Source organism: Aquarana catesbeiana, linkage group LG02, assembly GCF_042186555.1.
Source record: "Aquarana catesbeiana isolate 2022-GZ linkage group LG02, ASM4218655v1, whole genome shotgun sequence".
NCBI classification, from domain to species: Eukaryota; Metazoa; Chordata; class Amphibia; order Anura; family Ranidae; genus Aquarana; species Aquarana catesbeiana.
In genome coordinates this window covers 563,431,225-563,454,192 of record NC_133325.1, presented here as the reverse complement: position 1 = coordinate 563,454,192, position 22,968 = coordinate 563,431,225, and the positions used below count along the sequence as shown (strand labels likewise).

The window sequence follows — 22,968 nt, the reverse complement described above, 5'->3', positions numbered from 1 at the left end:
AAGTAAAACCAATCGTTAAGGAAAAAATACATCACTTAAAATGCGCAATAGGCTTCTTCTGCTGAGGAAGATGGGTGCTTTTGCCTCTAGTAGCATCCTAATGCCGCGTACACACGACCGGACTTTCCGGCAGAATAAACTGACGTTTTTTTCAACGGAGTTCCGCTGAAATGGACTTGCCTACACAAGATCACACCAAAGTCCGATCGTTTAGAATGCGATGACGTACGACAGGACTAGAAAAAGGAAGTTCAATAGTCAGTAGCCAATAGCTGCCCTTGTGTTGTTTTTGGTCCATCGGAACAGCATACAGACGAGCGATTTTCCCGATAGGAACGGATTCCGTCTGAAAGATTTGAAACATGTTCTATTTCTAGGTCCGTCAGAATTTTCAAAAGGAAAAGTCTGATGAAGCCCACACACGATCGGAATGTCCGACAGAATAATTCCGTCGGACCTTTTCAGACAGAAAGTCCGGTCGTGTGTATGCGGCATAAGTGATGTTGTCAAGAGCTGGTCTAAAGAGAAACTGTCCCTCTAAGGCCATGCGGGTGAAATTCCTTTTTGTACAGGAGTTCCACAGTCCAGAATTTACAGTGCCTTGAAAAAGAATTCATACCCCTTGAAATTTTTCTCATTTTTTGTTACAAACAAAAACGTAAATGTATTTTATTGTGATTTTATGTGATAGACCAACACAAAGTGGCACATAATTGTGAAGTGGAAGGAAAATGATAAATGGTTTTCAGTTTTTTTTTACAAATAAATATCTGAAAAGTGTGGCGTGTATTTGTATTCAGCCCCCTTTACTCTGATACCCCTAACTAAAATCTAGTGGAACCAATTGCCTTCAGAAGTCACCTAATTAGTAAATAGAGTCCACCTGTTATTTAATCTCAGTATAAATACAGCTGTTCGGTGGAGCCTTTAGCGGTTTGTTTGTTTTAGAGGCAATCCCCAGACGACGTCCAATTGCTGTAGGGTGGAGCCTTGAATGGTGACGTCATCACGTTCGTTCTTTCGTGACGGTGGATGGGCGCGCGATATAGGAAGTAAAGTGAGACTAATGGCGATACCGCAACTGTGGCTTACCTACCCCACTATCTGTTCCGCTGATAGAAGACTACAAATCTGTAAGTGCAATCTTATCTTTTAATAAATTTCATTTATCAACGTACTACACCATGGAAGCCTTTTTTGTTTTCTGTCTCTGAGTACCCCTAGTAAACAGCGGGAGTTCAGGACTGTCCATAAGGGTTGAGGGACACCTTACTTCCCTAGGCTGGGCGAGACTGCTGTGGCGGTCATCACCTTCTGTTAAGCAAGCAATTCATACACTTTGGGTGACGATTTGGATGCACTTTGTTTACTTTGAGGATTCTTTCATGATTGTCACGAATATCATTTTACAATTGATTCTTGTGGACATCACTTTCTAAAGATCTTTGTACTTTTTTCACTTTTTTCTTTTTAATGGGACCTTGCTTTAGTTTTTCTTTTTCTCACTTTTTTCTTTTTTCATTTTGGTATTTTCTTTCTTTCTTTTTTATATATATATTTATATAATTATGAGTCTTTTAATTAACGCTGCATCTTTTTGACATTGTACTTTATTTGGAAGGTTACGTACTGGACTTTTTGATGCTAGCTGCTTAGATATTTATTATTTTCAGAAAATAATTTTCTTTTTTATTTGTTATAGAGCAGCATTTGCCTTAGGGCTTTACACTTTTTTCATTACTAAAAGCCAACACTATAGCCATCTGCTCCATGCATTCTATAAGCAAGAGATCAACTTTGAGAGTGATTCGATAATTTTTAAGGGGTTTTGACTAGTCAGAAATATTATGACAAAGTAGGGTGACCAGAATCTGATAAAGGTCAGGGCCCACCAGTGAAAACAGAACTCTAGAAAGGGCTTCAAACCAATGACCCAAGTAATTGAGGTAGCTCCCACTCCTCAGTCCAACTGGCCAATGGGTGAATATTCAGAGACAGGACAAGTTCTAAGACAAAGGGTTGAAGTCACTGCTGAAGTTCTGGTGGTAAAACTGACAGTCTGGGCTGCAGCACAGTTATGACAATGGGTCGCTCATTGTGCAGCTCCTCCTTTCAGAAAACACCTTTTATTCTTTTTAAAGAATGGAAGAGTTGCAGAGCAAGTGACCCACTGTGATCGCTGTGCTCACCACTGGAACTTCAACAAGTGACATCACTATCAGAGGCAGCATCATAAGAGGCACCTTATTGGTAACTAGCTAATGGCCCATTGTCAGACATTTTTAAGGCCTAGTGGCCAAAAGCAGTGGCCTTTTGTGTGGATTTTATGCATTGTTCCTAGTAAATAAAAGATACAGGGGGTCCCCGGGTTACAAACAAGTTAGGGACTGTAGGTTTGTTCTTAAGTTGAATCTGTAGTAAAGTCCACTTTGTGATTTTTACCTACAGATAAACCTATAATAAGGCTTACCTGTAGGTAAAATGAATATCTCCTAAACATGCACAATTTAAGAGATATTCACCCTGGATGCGGTCAGTGATATCACTGATGCATGCGCTCTGAAGGTCTGGCATACCGTGCTGGACCTTCAAAGCACCGTGCTGGAACCGAGGGCTCGTCATTGTGGCTCCGGCTCCAGCCACTCACACATTCAGCAAACCCGAAAGGATAAACGGGGATAGATGGAAGCCCTGTCAGCATGCCGCTGGAGGGCTTTGTTTTTAGGTATTTCACAAGGCGATGCATGCTAGCATATTATGCAATTGTCTTACAGGGGCGTTTTTTTGTTACTGCAGCAGTTTAAAACCGCTTTAAAGAGGTTGTAAACTCTTGAAAAAAAAACCTTCAAGACAAAAGGCATAATAAGCTAGCATTGCATACTAGCTCATTATGAAATACTTACATAAAGCCTCGTACACACGATCAGTTTTTCCGAAGGGAATTGTGTCATGACAGGCTGTTGGTGGAAAATCCGACCGTTTGTGCGCTCCATCAGACAATTGTTGACGGATTTTCCGTGGACAAATGTTGGATGGCAGGCTTTAAAATTTTCCGCGGACAAATGTCTGTTGTCGGATTTTCCGAGTGTGTGTACACAAGTCCATCCAATAAAAGTCCAAAGTACAAACGCGCATGCTCGGAAGCAAGGACGAGCCAGAAGCGGTTGGTCTTGTAAACTAGCGTTCGTAATGCAGAATTAACATTCGTGATGTGGCAAATTATGATTTCTGGAAATGCAGAGCACATTCTCTTCTTCTTTAATGGGATATAAATGAAGCTGCTTTGCTGGTGATACTGATGGAGTTATTGCAAACTAATTTTCAAGTGATATCAAGAATAATATTATTATGCTTGTTATTTTTTTATTTTATTTTTTTGGTGCAAGTTACTATAACACCATTATCCTGTAGGTTTTAACATCACAGATACAACTATGTGGGTGTCCCTTGTTTATTTTACATTGTATTTTTTAAAATGTAACTGCCTACTCCCAAACTGTCATTTGAAGTAAAACACATAGCCAAGTATTATTCTCCACATTTTTCTATTGTGCGTTAAAAAAAGAAAACAAAATAAAATTAGACATGCTATCTGCCAATAGAACTTAACCAAAAGGTGCATTCTATGCATCTAAAAATATAGAAAATATACCAAATGAAATCATCATTCAACCAAAAAATAAAATAAAAGCCTCATGCATGTGTCCTGTTTCTTAATATAGGGGGTCAACAATGCCAAGAGTTGGTGAAAGCAGGGGTCTGTCATCCAGAGGTAATTTCGAAAATCATCTGGATTATTCTCCTGGAGCTCCCACAGCAAAGGCATATGACATAATAGGTCATGATTAATAAAGCAACCAATTTTGGGTCCAAGAAATCCTCCACCTCCTGTTTTTGAACTGGACTTGGGTAAAAGCAATAATTCCAAGGCCAATCATAAATAAATAGTTATCTCCTCCGATTCCGCAACATGGCTGGTTGACGAACAGCAGTTCGGAAACTAACTGAAAAGCACAAAATAAAAAGCGCAAATCAACATTCACCAAACTTCTACCAACACGAAATTAGCAGAAGAAGCCCAAAGGGAGGAGCTAAAGAGCTGAAAAACCACGTAGTACCTCACTACGTTCCTGTTTGCTGGCTGACAATTCCTTGCCGTTTGTATGCAAGACGAGTTCCTGGCCAACGCCCTTCGGACAAAAGTCTGAGGTTTTGTCCGCAGAAAAATCAATCGTGTGTACGAGGCTTTAGAACGAAGTGCCGCCCGCACACTGCTGAGACGGCTGACATCTTCCCCGGAGTTTTTTATGGGTTTGGTGCAAAGGCGCAATGATGTCACTCCCGCACATGCACATGGGAGCCGCAGGTCACGGCACAAGGCTCTGAAGAAACGGCACAGGTGGGCGTTTCTTAAGAATGCATGCGCCATTGATTTCACTGGCTGCATGTACAGTAAATATCTCCTAAACCAGTGGTTCTCAATCCACTAGTGCCGTGACCCCTTGATAAAATTTCCCAAGTTGTGGGGACCCCTAACAGTAAAATTATTTTCGTAGCGTGGGTTGTCAGCACCCAAGGCAAGACAAGTAATTTGTGCCCCTAACCCACAGACATTTAGCCCTCCCTTAGTCCCTTCCACTTGTACAGTATTAAAACCCCTTATAGTACATTTTAGGATGTACTACTCTCTTTGTTCTCCTTTCTTTCCCTTTTATCTCTCTCTATCCTAATTTCTTGTCCCCCCCCCCCCCCATCCCATTCTCTAGACATCTTTTTCTTTCTTTCCCTTTTTCTTTGTTGCTCCCCCCCCCCTCTCTTCCTCTACCTTCCATGTATTCTCTATTTTTATTCCTTCTCTTACGCTTTGGGGGGTGGGGGGGAATGGGATGAGTAGCAGTGCTGGCGGGGAGTTGGGATAAGTGGAAGTGCTGGGGGGAGTTCTGATCAGCCACCTTAGGTGCTCTTGATCAAGGTCATCTGCTGATCTGAGAACTGTAGTGGGGACTTTTAATGGCAACTCTAACCACAGGTAGCGTTACTCACTGTGTCTACGGCTTCACTATGTCTCCAGCTCTGTGGTATCTCATAGCAGTGACACCTATGCCAACATCAGGTGATGGGGTCTCCTCCAGCCCCTCCCACTTCACATTCCTCACCAGTCAGCTGACCTCTAGTCTCTGCCTCCCACCCATGCCGTAAACTGAAGGAACGGCTGGGAAGAAGCTGAATGGGCAGCCATGGGCTCCAGGGACAGCCCTGCTGGGCGGCCGGGAAACGGCTGGGAGAGTGGTGCGGGCTTCAGGAACATCCCAGGATTTGGTGACCCATGGCAAATTGTCATTTAACCCCCGAGGGGGTCCCGACCCCCAGGTTGAGAACAACTGTCCTAAACGGTGCGTGTTTAGGAGATATTTACACTACCTATAGGTAAGCCTTATTATAGGTTTACCTATAGGTAAAATTCAGTAGTAGAGTTTACTTCTTCTTTAAGAAACTCAGAAATGACAATCTATGTCAACCAAGAAAATGTGCTATTTGCATCCCTGGTAAACTTTAAAATGCATTTATATAAAAGACCCCCAACGATGAAGATTTCAATTTTTCATTTTGGATAGAGCAGGGAAGGAAAGATTAAAAGAGCTGATTTTGTTTGATTTAACGATACCCTTTATTTCAACAAGAATCTTCCCTTAACATCATATATGCATATAATGTATTTTATGCATGTTTTTGTTACCTGTAAAGGCCTCTGTTGTCTAGACATCCAAAACCTGTGAAATTGGTACTGGGTGTCCCCATCTTGGAAGTGATATCAGCAGCCCCAGAGCTATCATTTACATGAAACTGTTGACTTACCCTTTTCTCCCCACCACCCAGCAACTACATTAAGGGTTAGGTAGTGAGGTGAGAGGAAAGGCCGAGGACCTGGGCCAGCACAGAATCAGAGTGTAGAATCTATGCCATTTTAAAGGCAAAGGGTGGAAACAACAAATATTGTTTTGATTTTTTTTTTTCTGTTTATGCACTTTATGGGTTGTTAATTGATGAATAAAAATTATTAATTGCTTTATTGAAACCATCCTCTCTTTACAGGATTTTAACTGCCTACATTTTTTTCACAGATCTCTGGTGAATAAATATAACTACAAAAAATTAAATAATATAAATGTGCGTTCTTACCATTGCCACTCCAGGGGAGTGTAGGGATTCCAGCTGTTTGGGCAACAATCGAGGAAGCAATTTTATCTCCCAATGCCCACATTGCCTGACTAGGTGGACCTGAAAAACAGCAGAAAGTATGTGAGAACAAAACATTTATTCCACTGGTTAATGACTATTGATCAAGAAAGCTCAGCTGACTTTGCTTCTCGCTGGAATGTCAATTCAAGTTTAGTTTAGGAAGAAAATCCACAGCACACAAGACAGGTTTTTCAACAAAATATAGGATGCAATAAAAAACACAAAGTGGTGACCACTGTAAGCCTTCATATCTTATATATCTATGATCCCCTTTAGGAACCAGAGTAGGGCTTATTTATGGCACCTTTTAGACAAGAGTTAAGTGTATATTGTATTTTTGGAGACAAACAAGGCTCTTAATGATGTTGTATCGCAATTTTGTTTGTATGTATTTTTAAACCAGAACCTGCATGACAATTCAAAGCCTGCACCTCCACTTCCCTGTTAAAAAGTCTGACAGAAAACAAGGAATACCTTCTTAACATCTTGCAGCACTGGGTTTTCTTGCTGGATCCTGGCAAAGCTCAGGACCCCAAATCCCATGAGAAAGCACTACTACACAGGGCTGACGCATCTTCTTACCCGATTTGGAATCCTCAGCTTTCAAGACAGCTGAGCCCAAGTGAAATCACCAAAGCTAAACAAAGCAAACGGGGGGGGCTGTAAGCCACAGGATAAGCAGACTGCATTTTTATGCAAGTTCCGCTTTAAGGATAACAAAAAAAATATTTTACTTATGGGGCTAAATGCACCTCTCCCCATAACCTCCTCATTATATACAGGCTTATGAGCAAGATAAGAACAAACCTACAGAACCTTAAAATGAAATACAATTTTCATGTAAGTTGGAACAGGTACATTTTTTAGGGGCAACTCCAGCCAAAAAAATATTTTTAGGTTTTGGATAGCATAGGGAAGGGTTAAGTGGCCATGCAGTGATGTGGGATTGTTGACAGGTCTGACGGACAGTAGGTGGCAACATGCAGTGAGCAGCAAGATGGCCACCCGGTGGTTTCCGAGACAAGCATGACATCACGCTGCCTCCATTCTGAAGTATATCTCGTATGTAATTCAGATGTTTGTAACTTGGGGGTTGCCTGGATATGCAGTCCCCATCACAGACCTCAGATTATTACACATGAACCTTGTTTATGGGACACAGTCTACAATGGCTCTTCCATCATTTCCAAGAAGCTGTCAGGCCACTTGGAATAGGGAGGGCAAAGGTGTCAGTTAGCCCCAAAATGAAAGAAGTAGTATGGCCAAAGCTCTTTTGGCCATACTTCCCATGTGGGTCAGGTGAGTTCTGCACTCCTGTGACCCAGATCCAGCAGACAGTGGGCTAAAGCATGCTGTCGTTGCAGATAATGTCGGAATCTGCCACGATGCCTGACCGGCAGCTGGATCAGCCTCTCGGCGTGCCGCTGACCGCCTGAACCAGCCGCTCCTGCATTCTCCACAGTCCGGCACTCCATTGAGCAGGCAGAGCACGGTGTTGAGAACTGAACAGTGGTTTTGATTGATTAGTTCTCAGTGTAGAGGCAGCAGGGAAAAGGTGCAGAATTGGATTGATGCTGCCCTTGACGTAAGTTTAATTCTTTTATTTTTTTCCATTCAAAAAAGGTACACATTATACCCCACAATATTGTACATGGAAACTACAACTTTGGTACAATAAATGGTAGTTATTTATGAATAAATATAATGTTTTTATATATTACTAAAACATTTACATGGCCATTAAAAAAATTAAAACAAAAAAGGAGATAAGGATGAAGAGGGGGTTTCCAACAAAAAAATACATACAAAGAATAACAACTTCACCATTACTGAGATAACTACGGATCGTTCAACTTTTTCAATACATTACATAAAACTCAAAAGGAACTCCTTTGCAGAACACTAGCACTCTTCCAACTGCCAACATCATCCCAATTGAGGCCTGCTTTGATAGGGTTGAGATACCCAAAATTAGCCATCAACATCGTCCATCCCATGGCTCAGGCTTACCATCATCACCCCCTTAAGCTGGATACACCTGTTTCTTGCTTAAGCAAATCACCAAACAAAAATATCCCTAAGGCTGCATTCACACCTGAGCGTTTTGTTTTCAGGCAAATTTCCCACGATTTATGCAGCTTTTTCTTTGCCGCGATTTTGCACAGGTCAAAAGGTCACCAATGTAAAAAGCAGAAAAACGCCTGTAATCTGCCCAAAAAGAAGCTCATGTACTTTTTTAAGCTTCAGGCATTTTTCTGCAGGTTACAAAACGCTCAGATGTGAACAGGTACCATTAAAATAAATTTGATTTTGCTTGTTGGGCGTTTTTTGTGTTTTACAAGCTGAAAATGCTCAGGTGTGAATGCAGCTCTGTTCACACCAAGGCGTTTTTGGGCATTTTTCTGCTGTAAGCCTCAGCTCTAAAAATGCCCAACAAGACAAATCCCATTCATTTCAATGGCCACTGTTCACATCTGAGCGTTTTGTCATCTGAAGCAAAACGCCTGAAGCTCAAAGTACAGGAGCCTATTTTTTGGCAGATTACAGGTTTTTTCCTGCTTTTTACATTGGTGACCTTTAGACCTGTACAAAATCGTGGCAAAAGTCGTGCGACTTTCTGCCTGAAAACAAGACACCTAGGTGTGAAAAGAGCCTAAGAAAAGCTGAAGTAGTCTATACTGTTCACATTTGATACATTGTTTCCCCCTTCCCCATCCTTTTCTCCTTTCTCTATGGTTTCCCTACTCCTTCCCACCCCTCATCCCTTCCCAAATCTAAAAAAATAAATCAATTTATGATTGCCCAATGATCATCTAAGTATATACAGTATATCATTTTTACAACTTGTACCTAGGCACACAAACATGCTCAGTTTCACATGGATACTTAAAGTGAATCTTCACACATTTTTGGGTGAATATTCTAAACTCCTTTGATAAATCATCCCCTGTACGTTTTACCATTTCATAAGTTCTAAAGCAGGGGTCTTCAAACTACGGCCCTCCAGTTGTTCAGGAACTACAATTCCCATCATGGCTTGTCATGTCTGTGAATGTCAGAGTTTTACAGTGCCTAATGGGATGTGTAGTTCTGCAACAGCTGGAGGGTCGTAGTTTGAAGATCCCTGTTCTAAAGGAAAAGGTCTTGTAATGACAGTAAAGAGGCTTATTAAAAACAGAATGTATGGCGTATGAAGGGCCACCTTGTCAATAAAAGGCTTATAAACATTTTAAATTTGGCTACTGAAAATATACACACAGTATATATACACACCCACCGAAGAAAAAAAAAAAAAAAAAAACACAGCCAATTATGCCACATAATTGCAAGAATACTGCAATATTTCAGGATAACTAAATGTGCAACATGTATGGGGTAAGTACCAATTCCCAGTTGGAATGATTTTCAGGACTTATAATAAAAGAAAAAATTATTAAAAGCAAAGTTTCTGTTATGTATACATATTTTTTGGCAATACGAACACGTATTTGTTTACTTTTCCCTTTAAAAATTTTAATCTTCAGTTCTTACCCATAAACGCAATGCCATTCTTGTGTAGTAATTCAGGCAGTTTGGGATTTTCTGAAGCATGTCCCCATCCAGCCCACACAGCCTAAAGTAAAATAGCAAATCAATATGTTTCAGAAGCATTAACTACCCAGCAATATATAAAGGCCAGGTTATGAACAATAATTCCTAATGTTTAACCAATAATTCCAACACAAACAAATAAAAATATAACTATGCAATCATGAACATAAATATCTTTATTTAGATTGGCTTGATGTGATATTTTAAAATATTAATTTCTATCATCCTATATTTATAAAGTGCACCGCATATTATGCAGAACTATTGTGTCTACTGGAATAAAATATCAAAGTGCTAAACTATACATAAATTGCTGTAGGTTATTACCTAAGCATTCCTCTTTACCATGTCAATATATGAAACCCATCGTTAAAGAAAGATATAGTCCATTTTAATCTAAAATGTCCTATTTCCCTGGCTGCCATGAAAATTCTATAACTAAAGCACCCAACAGACCTGATATAAGTATGGAAGTCTTGAATTCCTGCTGATATGCATCGCACTATACTTGTTCAATAACTTAACCGTATTAAATTCAGAACATCAGGAGACGGCCAAGCAACCAGCAGTTTTAGAAGACTAGGAATGGCGGCCAATACAGTTCGCAGAACACAGCTACACGCTTAAGAGACCCTGTAACCAACTTTAAACATTGCAAACAAAAGCATAGCAAAATCAGGTATTTGAAATTCTTACTTGTAGTGTTTTTCCTTTTCATAAATGAAAAAAAAGAAAAAAATTTTATTTCGCTTGCCATGTGCCTTACAACTTGCAAGGAAATGTTACTTCTTTAGGTGAGTCAGTTTTCTTAGCATAGCCCCCTCCCTCCTTGCACATCATGGCTGATCCAGCTCCTTCGCCCCTCCCTCCCTACATTGTAGCCTTTTATGTAGCTGCCAGGAGAGAAGTAAAAGGGAATACTATAAGTAGAACATGGGTGACAATTACTGTATGAGTCTGCTGACATCACATCTAAGATGGTGCTTCCCAGCAGCAACCCAAGGTTTTTGGATGTCTATACAAAGGAAGCTTTTACAGGTAAATTACATGGACAAAAAATGTTACATTCACATATAATCTCATGGGAATATTTGTGGAAATAGTGGTCTGACTACAAAGGTCCAAACAACAATAAGAAAATTAGAGTATGCCAAAGCAACAGTTTCCATATTTCCTTTGGGTGGCTACACTAAATAATTGCTGCAAGCTGAAATTTGGTTTCATCAGAAGTGGTACATCACTGAACTAGTAAAATGTTTTAAGTAAGGCCAAGGTAATTTAGTAAAGACCAATGTAACATAATCCAATATCTAAAACCTCAAGACATACAAAGATACTAAACCTTACCCACCTAAAAAAGCATTTAGAGGAGATGGCTGATTCTGATGTGGACAGAGTAGTCATTTCTTCACTTACTAAAGATTGTCATGGAATTTAATTTCAATATGAAAAATGCTCAAATTAAGCTGGGAACCGATTCTTTCCTTAAAATTCTTGTTGCCTTGGCAATCATAATTTACTATTGTATGTATGTTATCGGAATTACAATATAGAATCTTACTATAGTACAATAGGCTTTCATTTGTAAGCTGCTTTTTTTCTGTTTGAAATGGTCCTAAATTGCCAGAAATGAGTGGGTCACATAAGGCTGGCAAGCTTACCCAAACTGCATTTCAATTGTCAGTTTACCATCTCTTGTGTTCAAAAGATAATTTCAACCATGTATAGTAAAATTGTAAAATAATACAAAATTTGCAGGAAACAAAACATAGGCAGAAAGGTTTTTCCAAACTGGCAAACCTCTAGTGCTGTTTTTGCTAACATTACTTTCAATAGAATTTTCTAGCTATATTACAAACTCCCAATTTTTTTGTCTGGTTCTTTTTAAGAAATAGCTTAAAAATCCTGTCTAGCATTCCCTTTCTATACAATGTTAAGGATGGGGATGTGACGTCATGTTTACCAAAATGAACCCCGTCTGTACTGTGCTGTAAACTAGATATGAACACAGTCCATCCTAAATAAAGGCTTAAACATCTAAATGCTTGGGTGGTACATTATATGCTAATGCACTTTTTTTTAAATGTCCCTAAGTTTTTCCCACTAATTGCACTTTAAAATTATTCAGAATAGCTTGCAAGCTGTCTATACAGTGTTCTGTGTATAAACCTGCTACAAAGAAAAATAGAAAAGTAAGACTTGTTTATTATTACTTTTAGGTATTCTGTGTGAAAGGGAACACAAAAACATAGTAGGGGTTTCTCAAATTTGACTGCAAAATTTTTAAATACACTTTAATTTGAGTTAAATCGGTAGGTAGACTCCATCATGCATATCACCAAACTAGTACAGGAATCTTTTCCAATATCGTTCTGTGCTGAGCAGCACTGATGGGAACTGACACCATTGAAAACAACGTGGCCTTGGATGAGATGGTTACATGGATAGATACTCAGGACTATTTACAGTTAGGCCCCTGTTGAGACAAACTCTTCAAGTATTTGTTACAAATCGGACGCGGTCCTACGGGCATTCCTGAAACCTTTGTGTGTCCAACCATTTTCATGTTTCCAACGTACAACTGTTTTCAGCCTCTGTTATATTTTTATTGTTTTGTTTTTCTTTGATTTACTAGCATACTTATTTTATTTATAAGGTGCTAAATTTTATGTTATGTTTATTCATGATGCATTCTCTACACTGTTAAACTGTGAAATTGCTATGGTTATCAATAAAAACCTTTTGTAAAAGAAAACAATGTGACTTTCACTGTCATGCGATTTTGTGCGACTCAAGTTGCATCTCAAAATCGCACTGGTGTGATCCCGGGTCTGGGTATGCTTCCCAAAACCTCAGCTATGTAACTTCTCTTTTTGCCACCTTTATCAACAATCACATCTGACAAGTGGATCTGAGAAATGTATTAGTGCCAACTATTTTTTACATTAGGCCTTTTGTATGTGAAAGGTAGCAAGAAGTGTTTCAGGATCTCTCTCCCTCATCACAAGCGAGGGTACTCCAACTACTAACAAAAGGGAGAGGGCTGGACAGGTACACAACACAAATGGCTGGATGAAAAAAAATGAAGTCCTGTATGTGAAGATTTTCATTTCATTTGGCTCCATTAGCAGAAATGATAAGAATACCAAGGCTGACAAATCACAATCGTATTATTTAGAATCCTTCTAAAGAAAGGCTTTATTACCTGTACAGGGATCCTTTTAGCGATATCAAGAATAAGCTCTACATTTGCATAGTTATTGTTGTTTGGTCCTCCGGGTACAGGTACATAGTGATCAGCCATCTTGATATACTCTGTATAAAAAAAGAAAAAAAAAAATCTAAAATTTAAAGAACGCTATTAGTCACAGAAGTTTGTTCTGAAAGAAAATCATATTGTACAAAGAGAACCATGCATTTTTGGTATTTATATTAAATCGGCATATGTTTCTCTAAATGTATGTAAAGAAGAATATTGTTTAAAATTTGTTAAAAAGCAGATCTAGTGTGGTAAAAGAATTTCCAGTTAAAGCTAGTTGCTAGCCCCAGTCTTTTTAATAATCAAAAACACCTGCGCCAAATGGACCAGCATCTTACTACTAAATACACTACCCAGCTGCAGTCTAAATAGGCCAATAGAATGCCAAGGTGCAAACGAACATAGAAATGTGACTGCACTAAAGCTAAGAAACGTTCAAAGTAATTAATTCAATGCCCAAGTGAATCACTCATAAATCACATGATCAAGATATTATTGTGTAATGAATTCATCAATGTGTACATTTTATTGATCATGTGATCTGATTATTTAATGGTGATTCATTAGCCCCAGTCTTTGCAGGCTTTCAGGTTTTCTTGATTTGCAAATACATATCTGATACTATATCCGAAGCCTAAAACACAATGATTCCCAGTTGGAGCAGATACAGTTATGGAAAGTGGGTACTCCTCTATACTACTGCACAGACAAACCACACTCCAATAGGGGATTTCCATTTTTTTCCCAGAAATCCCATTCAAATAAAACCATAGGATATTAGCAAATACCACTGACCTGCATTTGCTTTCAGGTCCTCAGGTGTCACCATGACAACAAATCGTATTGCCCTTTCATTTCGGAACATCTCGTAGGACCATCGTCTGATTGAACGCATGCATTTTACTGCTGCTATTCCATTATTAGCTATAAGTACCTGTTACAAAAGAAATAAAATATTACACTTAGGCGCATCCTATCATAAACCCCTATGATATCAAAACAGTGAAGGGAAACACGCTCCACAAGATTAGCCAATAAAGAAGTTCACCTCCAATTGGTTTTATTTACCCAACCAGTTGGAATTAGATAGGGTGAAGTTAAAGGATAAGTTCAGCATAAAAAACAAAAAACAAAAAAAAAAAAAAAACACAATAAAACACACATATTTTTGCGGGGAAAAAAATGTGCATTTATTATTTTTTCCTGCAGGAGCCTGGAAAACATTTTACCCGTGATCAAGTGCACTATCAGGCTTCTGTTGACAAGCCCTGCAGCTTTCTGCCCGTATATTCAAACAGGCTGTCTTTTGAACACTGTAGGGCTTGTGAATGAAGTACGAGAGCGCTCATGAGCGTCCTCAAGTTCACTTAGCACATCAAGCCGTCAGCCGCTGTGGCTGACGGTAGTTGAAGTTCATACATTCACTGGAAATTGTGAGTGAATGACCCAGTCTTGCTGTTACACCAAGCTGATGTGAGTGGGAACTGATGGCAGGAGCTGCAACATGTTACACCTTAAATTTAGGTGGAACATATAACAGGTTTCAAAAGGTGAACTTAGCCTTTATTTGAGATGGGTGTGGTGTTCCTGAAGTGTTTCTTTACTTTAGTATTCTGACCGTGGCTCGAGGAAATGGGCTTTAAAGTTTTCCAGTTTTTACATTTTCTCATTTTCTGAGGTATGAAGAAATAATTTCAGTAGGTAAGCTGGAAACCGTAAAGCCAAAATCCTCCCCTACGTGCCCCTTCCCCTGATCTCTCTGTCAAGATCGACAGCCCATCCCCGCATGTCAAGGTTCTAGGTGTAATCCTGGACTCTGAACTATCCTTTCAGCCCCACATCTAATCACTGTCCAAATCTAGCCGCTTCAACTTCCGTAACATCTCCAAAATATGCCCCTTCCTAACCAAGGACACCACAAAGCTCCTAGTTCACTCTCTGGTCATGTCTCCCCCTTCGACTACTGCAACTCCCTTCTCATTGGATTACCTTTACATAGGCTACCCAAATAGCAATAATATCTTGTCACAAATGTGTGGCAGTATTGAATTGTAAGTCCTGTTAACTTGCTGCACAAGTTGACACTTTTCCGATTTGTAGCAAATTTGCATGGCAAGTCTCTAGCAAGAGCAAAGTTGCAGTGGTGAGCCTACAGCTAGAGCCCCGCAAGTCTGCAGCTAGAGTTATGCAAGTCTCAGTTTTTGGCAAGAAAATATAAGGAAGCAGAGAAAATCTATAATCCCATAGTCTGGTGATAGTGAACCCACTGCTATTAACCTAATACCTTGAATTAGCGCACCATTTTTTTATTATTACATGTACACAAATACACAGAGCATCCCATGATGGTAATTGTTGTGTTTTCAGATAGAGGGGCAACAGATGCAATAATACAGAGATTGCAGAGAATAACCAGCCAGGAATAAAGCTACAGAAGACTTCAAAAGAATGTAAGAGGGAAATGGTAGACATTGCACACAATATAGGAGGCAAATCTAGCCATTTATAGACCAAGCCGAATACAGCACAATAGAGAAACCAGTAGTGGGGGAACACTCCACTCATCTCTCTGCTTTACTGTCAGGGATATAAGGCATGCCTAGACCAGAAAGGTCATGTGACCCAAGACCCTTGTAGAGTGAGGTGAACCCAGTATAGATAGTGACAAAAGTATACACTTTTTCCTCTTTCCCATGAAAGGGGTCTCTCTGTATACAGTACAATGCATGGGTCTCTCTGTATACAGTACAATGCATGGGTCTCTCTGTATACAGCACAATGCATGGGTCTCTCTGTATCCAGCACAATGAATGGATCTCTCTGTATACAGTACAGTACATGGAGCTCTTTACAACACAATACAGTCACCTCTCTATATACAATGCATTTCTCTCTATATACACCCCCTATAGCTGGTGGTATTCTGCATTGTTACTGTATTGCTGGGATTTGTAGTCCTCTATACAGTGGTGGAACTACCAGGTTTCTTGCAACGGGTCTTTGAGGTTTCTATTTCCACCTTTCGTTAAATACACACGTTTTCTGCTAAATCTCAGCATACTGTGCTACACCAATGGGATATTAGGGTTAGCCACTCTTTGATTTCTACCTCCCTGAACTACATATCAGATCTCATGGTTACCACTCACCTCTCTGCACACCACTCTCAAAGTGATTCTATGGCTGCCCCAGCACCAATTAAAGAAAAACCTTACACACAAGCAGGGAGCAATGATGAAATTTCAGCCACAGTGATGGGATAACTCTTACACAACCTAACTGAACCAGAACTTGCAGTAGACTTGCAGAATGTTTGCAAAGAAAGTTTATCTGGAATCATGCAATGCGGACTTGCTGCAATTGTGCAACAAACTTGTGAAGCCTGGCAAGTCTAGCAATAGCTTAGCAAGTCATTTTTAAACTTGCAGCACAATTACTTGCCATCTGGGTATCTCCCCTTCAGTCCATTATGAATGTTGCTGCCAGGCTCATCCACCTTACCAAGCGCTCTGTGTCGGCTACCCCTCTCTGTCAATAACACTAACAACTTCCTACAAAGCCATCTACAACTCTTCTCCCAGTTACATCACTAACCTGGTCTCTAAATACCAATGTATATAATGGTGTTCCGCGCTTAGGACGGGCTTATAACCGAACTGCAGCCCCCCTAAAAGAGAAAGCACCAATGGTGCAATCCAATAATTGTGTAGTCTAAAGAAATAGGGGATTGGCGCTGTTCACTGATAGAGAATGATAATGAATAAATCAATAAACTATACAAACTGCTAACAAAAGGAAAACATAACCCCTCAATGTTGGGTGGATAAAACGTGTAACACAATATAAATAATTGTTAGAAAATGGATATATGTGCTAAAAATGGTCAAAGCATGTGCAGAATACCTAAATTGCAAAAGTTGTTATCACAAAATAAAATTGGTAAATAAAACACCAAGCATTAACAAAGGTGAATGATCAATCAGGTGTATATATAAAAAATACAAAAAATATGTATGTGTGCAATGAAAGATATGAGTGGGTATACCTAAAAAAGAGGGCAAAACACCGTGTTGCCCACTGGAAATAAATATGTGTGCTAGTGAAGCTGAATCGTGTTGAAAAAATATATGTGAAAAAATGTAAGAGTATATATAAAAAATGTGAAAATATATATAAAAAGAAAGAACAATCGGCATGTAGTGTGCAGACAATCTGAGTGCACAAAAAAACGAAAAGGTGAAAAAACCAAAAAGAAAATGAGAGTCCAAGCAACCAGATCAATTATTTCAAAAAATATATAAAAAATTATATCCGTGAATAAAAAACAGTTCTTATGCAGCCAGCTGATATATCTTCAAAGGTTGCGGATAGGTCTGTCCCAATGAGTATATGCTGTCCCCTGTGGAGTCCCCTCTAGTGCCCCCACTCACCAGAGTGCCCAACCCCTGCAGGGGTAATGAGCATGTAGATGATCCGATGATCCAAGCGGTTGGTGTCCCCTTCACCACCTAATTTCCACCTGTGTCACCCGATCGCTTTCAAAAGGCATCCATCCGGAACAATTACCATGTGCAGGGAGAAGAGAAGAGCCTCATAGTGTGATTCCGAATATATGTTTATTAAACTCAAGTAAACAACAAAAAGAAATGAACAAAATAAAATAAAAAGCTCAGAGGTTAAAAACAAATGGCACTATGCCGGCTGGCTCCACATGAGAAGCCGCAGACAGTGCAACCCGCTCACATTGCACTGTCTGCGGCTTCTCATGTGGAGCCAGCCGGCATAGTGCCATTTGTTTTTAACCTCTGAGCTTTTTATTTTGTTCATTTCATTTTGTTGTTTACTTGAGTTTAATAAACATATATTCGGAATCACACTATGAGGCTCTTCTCTTCTCCCTGCACATGGTAATTGTTCCGGATGGATGCCTTTTGAAAGCGATCGGGTGACACAGGTGGAAATTAGGTGGTGAAGGGGACACCAACCGCTTGGATCATCGGATCATCTACATGCTCATTACCCCTGCAGGGGTTGGGCACTCTGGTGAGTGGGGGCACTAGAGGGGACTCCACACGGGACAGCATATACTCATTGGGACAGACCTATCCGCAACCTTTGAAGATATATCAGCTGGCTGCATAAGAACTGTTTTTTATTCACGGATATAATTTTTTATATATTTTTTGAAATAATTGATCTGGTTGCTTGGACTCTCATTTTCTTTTTGGTTTTTTCACCTTTTCGTTTTTTTGTGCACTCAGATTGTCTGCACACTACATCCCGATTGTTCTTTCTTTTTATATATATTTTCACATTTTTTATATATATTCTTACATTTTTTCACATATATTTTTTCAACACGATTCAGCTTCACTAGCACACATATTTATTTCCAGTAGGCAACACGGTGTTTTGCCCTCTTTTTTAGGTATACCCACTCATATCTTTCATTGCACACATACATATTTTTTGTATTTTTTATATATACACCTGATTGATCATTCACCTTTGTTAATGCTTGGTGTTTTATTTACCAATTTTATTTTGTGATAACAACTTTTGCAATTTAGGTATTCTGCACATGCTTTGACCATTTTTAGCACATATATCCATTTTCTAACAATTATTTATATGGTGTTACACGTTTTATCCACCCAACATTGAGGGGTTATGTTTTCCTCTAAATACCAACCTTTGCTCCTCCGAAGACCTCCTGCTCTGTAGCTCCCTCGTCACCTCCTGTAAGAGTCCACGGCTTACTACGCATGCACCAATGGTGCGTTGCCGCAAGAGGAGATCTGTGCCAACTGAGCATGCGCCAAAGACGCCTCAGGGCGCCAACCTGCACCTGCGCAGAAGACTTGATGGAAAAGTACAGGAAAATGCCCAGGACTCGCACATGAAGTGACACCAACCTGATGGAAAAAGGCAGGAACATGCCCAAGAGGCGCACAGGAAGTGACCTCAAACTTTGCTATATAAGCCCAGCCCAGACACTGCCAAATTGCTGGATTATCATCAATCCCCCCCTTGTTCCTGTGCTAGTGTGTGATCTGTCGGAACCGGTTGTGACCTGGAAACCTGTTTGACTACTCTTGATTGCTGCGTGCCTTTGACCTCGGATTTGTACCTTAACCATTCTACTTCTTTGCCCCTTTTGTACTCAGCTGCCAGATTGGAACTGACCCAGGCTTGGATCTCGACCAATCTTCTTCTTATTAACCCTTTTTTGCTTCGTTGCTCAACTGGACTTGATCTTGGCTTGGATCCCGGACTAAGGCTTGCACGGTGTTCCGCACCCTTGGCACCCTGCCACTCAGTGTCCCCACCAAGTCTCTGTCTCCATCTCCAGAGGATTTAAGGACCTGAGGTGCAAGGGAGGCCTCCCCACTACTTCGGTCTCACATCAGGTACGTGGCCCTAGTGACACCTCCTCCCATGCTCACCTCCAGGACTTTTCCTGAGCCTCACCCATCCTATGGAACTCCCCACCCCAATCTGTCCGATTATCTCCTAATCTGTTTGCTTTTAGACAATCCCTGGAAACCCACCTCTTCAGAGAAGCCTATCCTGCCTTCACCTAACAACTGTACTTTTATTTTCTCCATCAGATCATTCCCCACAGTTATTATCTTTTGTGTCACTTGACCATCCCTCCTATATTATAAGCTCTAACGAGCAGAGCCCTCTAATTCCTCCTGTATCTAATTGTATTTACACTGTACTGTCTGCCCTCATGTTGTAAAGCTCTGCGCAAACTGTTGGCGCTATATAAATCCTGTATAATCTATACTTGTCATGTCTCAGGTTACTAATTTAGAAGATGGTATTTAAAATAAATTATTGAAATAAAATCATGGACTTAGCAGAGGAGGACCTGGATACTAGAAATATCTCCTTAAACGAATATGTCCACTGGTGCTATACTGTTAGTCCTAGTTGGTAAAGGCAATAAATAAATGAAAATTGCATAGTTTCCCAAACCAAAATTTTAGTCTAGCTTGTAAATGGTGTGGCTGATGGCAACATTATCTAAAAAAAAGGAACACTATGGCAAATCAAATATACCTTTTCAATCACTTTATTTCCTCCAAAGCGAGTAACGAATTCTGCAGGGGAAGCGACTGTAAAATCTCTTTGTAAATCAATCTTTTTCCGTTCCCGACCTTGCTTGACCAGGTGTAACCCGGACATGCTAGGCCTGTAGATAAAAATGAAAACAGAAAGTAAGCATAAATAGAAAAAAAAATAACAGTTCCTCAGCTAATGAAAAGGTATAATAATATATTTATTAAATGAGAAGGCGCTAAAGTTACTGAAAAAAAATGTAAACGTTATATCATACGGACTGAAAACACACAGCAGAATAGTGGAAGCTCCAGTTGATGACTCCATGATGAATTGACATCATGGGGTCAAAAGTTTTCTTCCCAAATCAGACCTATTTAGCTGTGCCATGCAGAGGAGGAGCAGAGTTTGACACATATTGGTCCTGTTTTTGTTTTTAAACTCTTCCACAATGGCTGTTAGAGGTATTGACTGTTAGATCTGCTATTCAGGTGACACAGTCTTGGTCCTGTGCCGCCATCTTGGTCATCTTTAGCCAGCTGCCTCTTCTGGGTTCAGGCAGCCAGCTTCTGACTTCTGGCCCACCTGCCAGGCTGTTCTGTGTCCTTGGTCCTGTAAATTCCTGGGATATGTGACAAGTATCACAGGAGACTGCAGGACAAGGGATACGCCATTCTGGCCTAGGCCAATATGGTGGTGGGAGCAGGGCAGGAAAATAAAAAATATATGAACACACACAAAAGAAAAAGAAAATTGCAATTGGGGGGAGTTAAGTGCCCTCCTTTTGGTAAAGGCCAAATGCTCTTCTATGCAAGATAAATGTTTTTTTTTAAAACCCCATTCTAGTCACTTGAATCCTTACATAAGTGTAGACTATTTTTCCTGCTTCAGACTTCTGCCCCATTAAAAAAAAAACAAAAAAAAAAAATCTATTTTACATTGCAATGCTGTTTGTTCATTCTGCAATTTGATTCAGTGTTACAGTACTGCAACATAGTCCGCTGTCAATCAGTCAATGCACAATTAGGTAATGTTTCAGATCTAGGGAAGATTTCCAAACACTGGTCAGTTTTGTACCATCATAGTAGGCCTCATGCACACTACCCTCCAGTGTACACTGGATCTTTCTGCTAGGGGCCAGCAGAAAAATCCAGCTTAAAAAAAAAAAATGCTTGTTTTGGCCCCTAATTATGTGCGTATGGCATTTATGCGTAAGCACATACTATTGGCTAGGTATTCATTTATTCTAGCCACTACAATGCATTCATATGCTTCTTTGCACGCTTACAAGTAAAAAGTGCAAAAATACTTACGGGGGGGACTTTTTTCTTTTTACGTCTCTGAACACAGTAAGCAAATACTTGTTTAAATGCTTGCATGTGCATGGGCACATTATCTAACATGCAGCAGCATTTCGATACATTAAAAAAAAAAAAAAAAAAAAAAAAAGGCCACCTCTCAAAGCGTTGTTTTACGCCCACGTGCATTAGGCCATAATCTCAAAGTACCAACTACATGCAATATTCATATTTTTTGTGACACTTATCTCCAGGGGGATCTCTGTTGTACCTTTTTGTACTTTATAACCTAACTTCTATTTAAAAAAATGAACCTCCTTCATACATATATGGTTATTATGTCAAAAAAATGCATCATTCTGTTCAATCCATTTTCTGATTGACACACTCATGCATCGTATACTCTACCTTATAAAGTTAGCATCATCACATCCCTGTCTGTCTGCTCAATGGATTATAAATGAACATCACTAGAGTAGGAAGGTACGCCACATGCTGTACCTTCTGTAAGTTTCTCTAAACAATTCATTCTCTAGCCCTGGTGGCTCAAACATGTTTTACAATGATGACATGCCCACTTTCTCCTAGATTTCTAGTGTGCAAGTGAAGATCGATGCTTAAAGCTGAAGTTTAATCCACTTATATTTGCTATTTATTGTTCTTTTTTCCCCTCATCAAAATGTTAGTGAAACTATTTAATAAAACCTGTTTGCTTTCATCATATATCCTATTTTAGACTCTATGCAATGCAAGCAGAAAATGGCTAGTGGGTTGGTCAAGGAGAGTACTGTACATAGCTTCTTGAAAACATCACAGTACCCTGCCTCAGTACCTCCCTCAAGAGCCCTCAGACATGATGTAAGCAGTGGGCTGACTTCTGGGAGGAGTTATACAAATTTATATATTTATTTTATTACAGGTGCTTGCTTATATAGCGTTGTCAATTTATACAGCGCTTTATACATACACAGTATATATATTGTACATTCACATAAGTCCCTGTCCTCAAGGAGCTTACAATATAAGGTCCCTAACTCACAGTCATACATAAACATACTAGGGCCAATAACCTACCAGCATGTCTTTGGAGTGTGTGAGGAAACTGAAGTACCCCGGAGGAAACCCACACATGCACAGGGAGAACATGCAAAAACTACAGGCAAGTCGTGCCGTAGTTGGCATTCATACTGATGACCCTAGTGCTGTTAGGCAGAAGTGCTAACCACTTAGCCACTGTACTGCCCAAACAATATAAAAATACCTTAATGGGTGGAAGTCTGGCGAAGTGAGACTTTCTAGGCAGGCTGCATTTACATGTAGACTGCCCTAGGCAAGGACCACATGTGATGCTGAGCCTCCAAGTTTGAGAGAACTGAAACCCAATGAATGAAAGGAATGAGCCAGGTACTATTAAGCTGGGGTGGAAAAAGCTGGATGATGCTGGACAACGTCCAACAAGGAAATGGGTGAACTGCATCTTGCTTGCCGCAGCTATTATAGCACAATGCTGAG

At 39.9% G+C, this 22,968-nt stretch overlaps 1 protein-coding gene across 2 annotated transcripts in view; it reads right to left on the bottom strand.

Annotated features, from left to right (window-relative positions):
• ACACA (acetyl-CoA carboxylase alpha) overlaps positions 1-22,968 on the bottom strand; it is a 571,750-nt gene that overhangs the window by 522,063 nt on the left and 26,719 nt on the right. For both annotated transcript variants that reach the window (XM_073616063.1, XM_073616061.1), the window contains exons 3-7: positions 20,159-20,291; positions 13,886-14,024; positions 13,037-13,146; positions 9,772-9,853; positions 6,181-6,279 (exon numbers count right to left, since the gene is read on the bottom strand). In XM_073616063.1, coding sequence (XP_073472164.1) covers positions 6,181-6,279; positions 9,772-9,853; positions 13,037-13,146; positions 13,886-14,024; positions 20,159-20,291 — 563 coding nt within the window. The remainder of the gene's footprint in view (positions 1-6,180; positions 6,280-9,771; positions 9,854-13,036; positions 13,147-13,885; positions 14,025-20,158; positions 20,292-22,968) is intronic.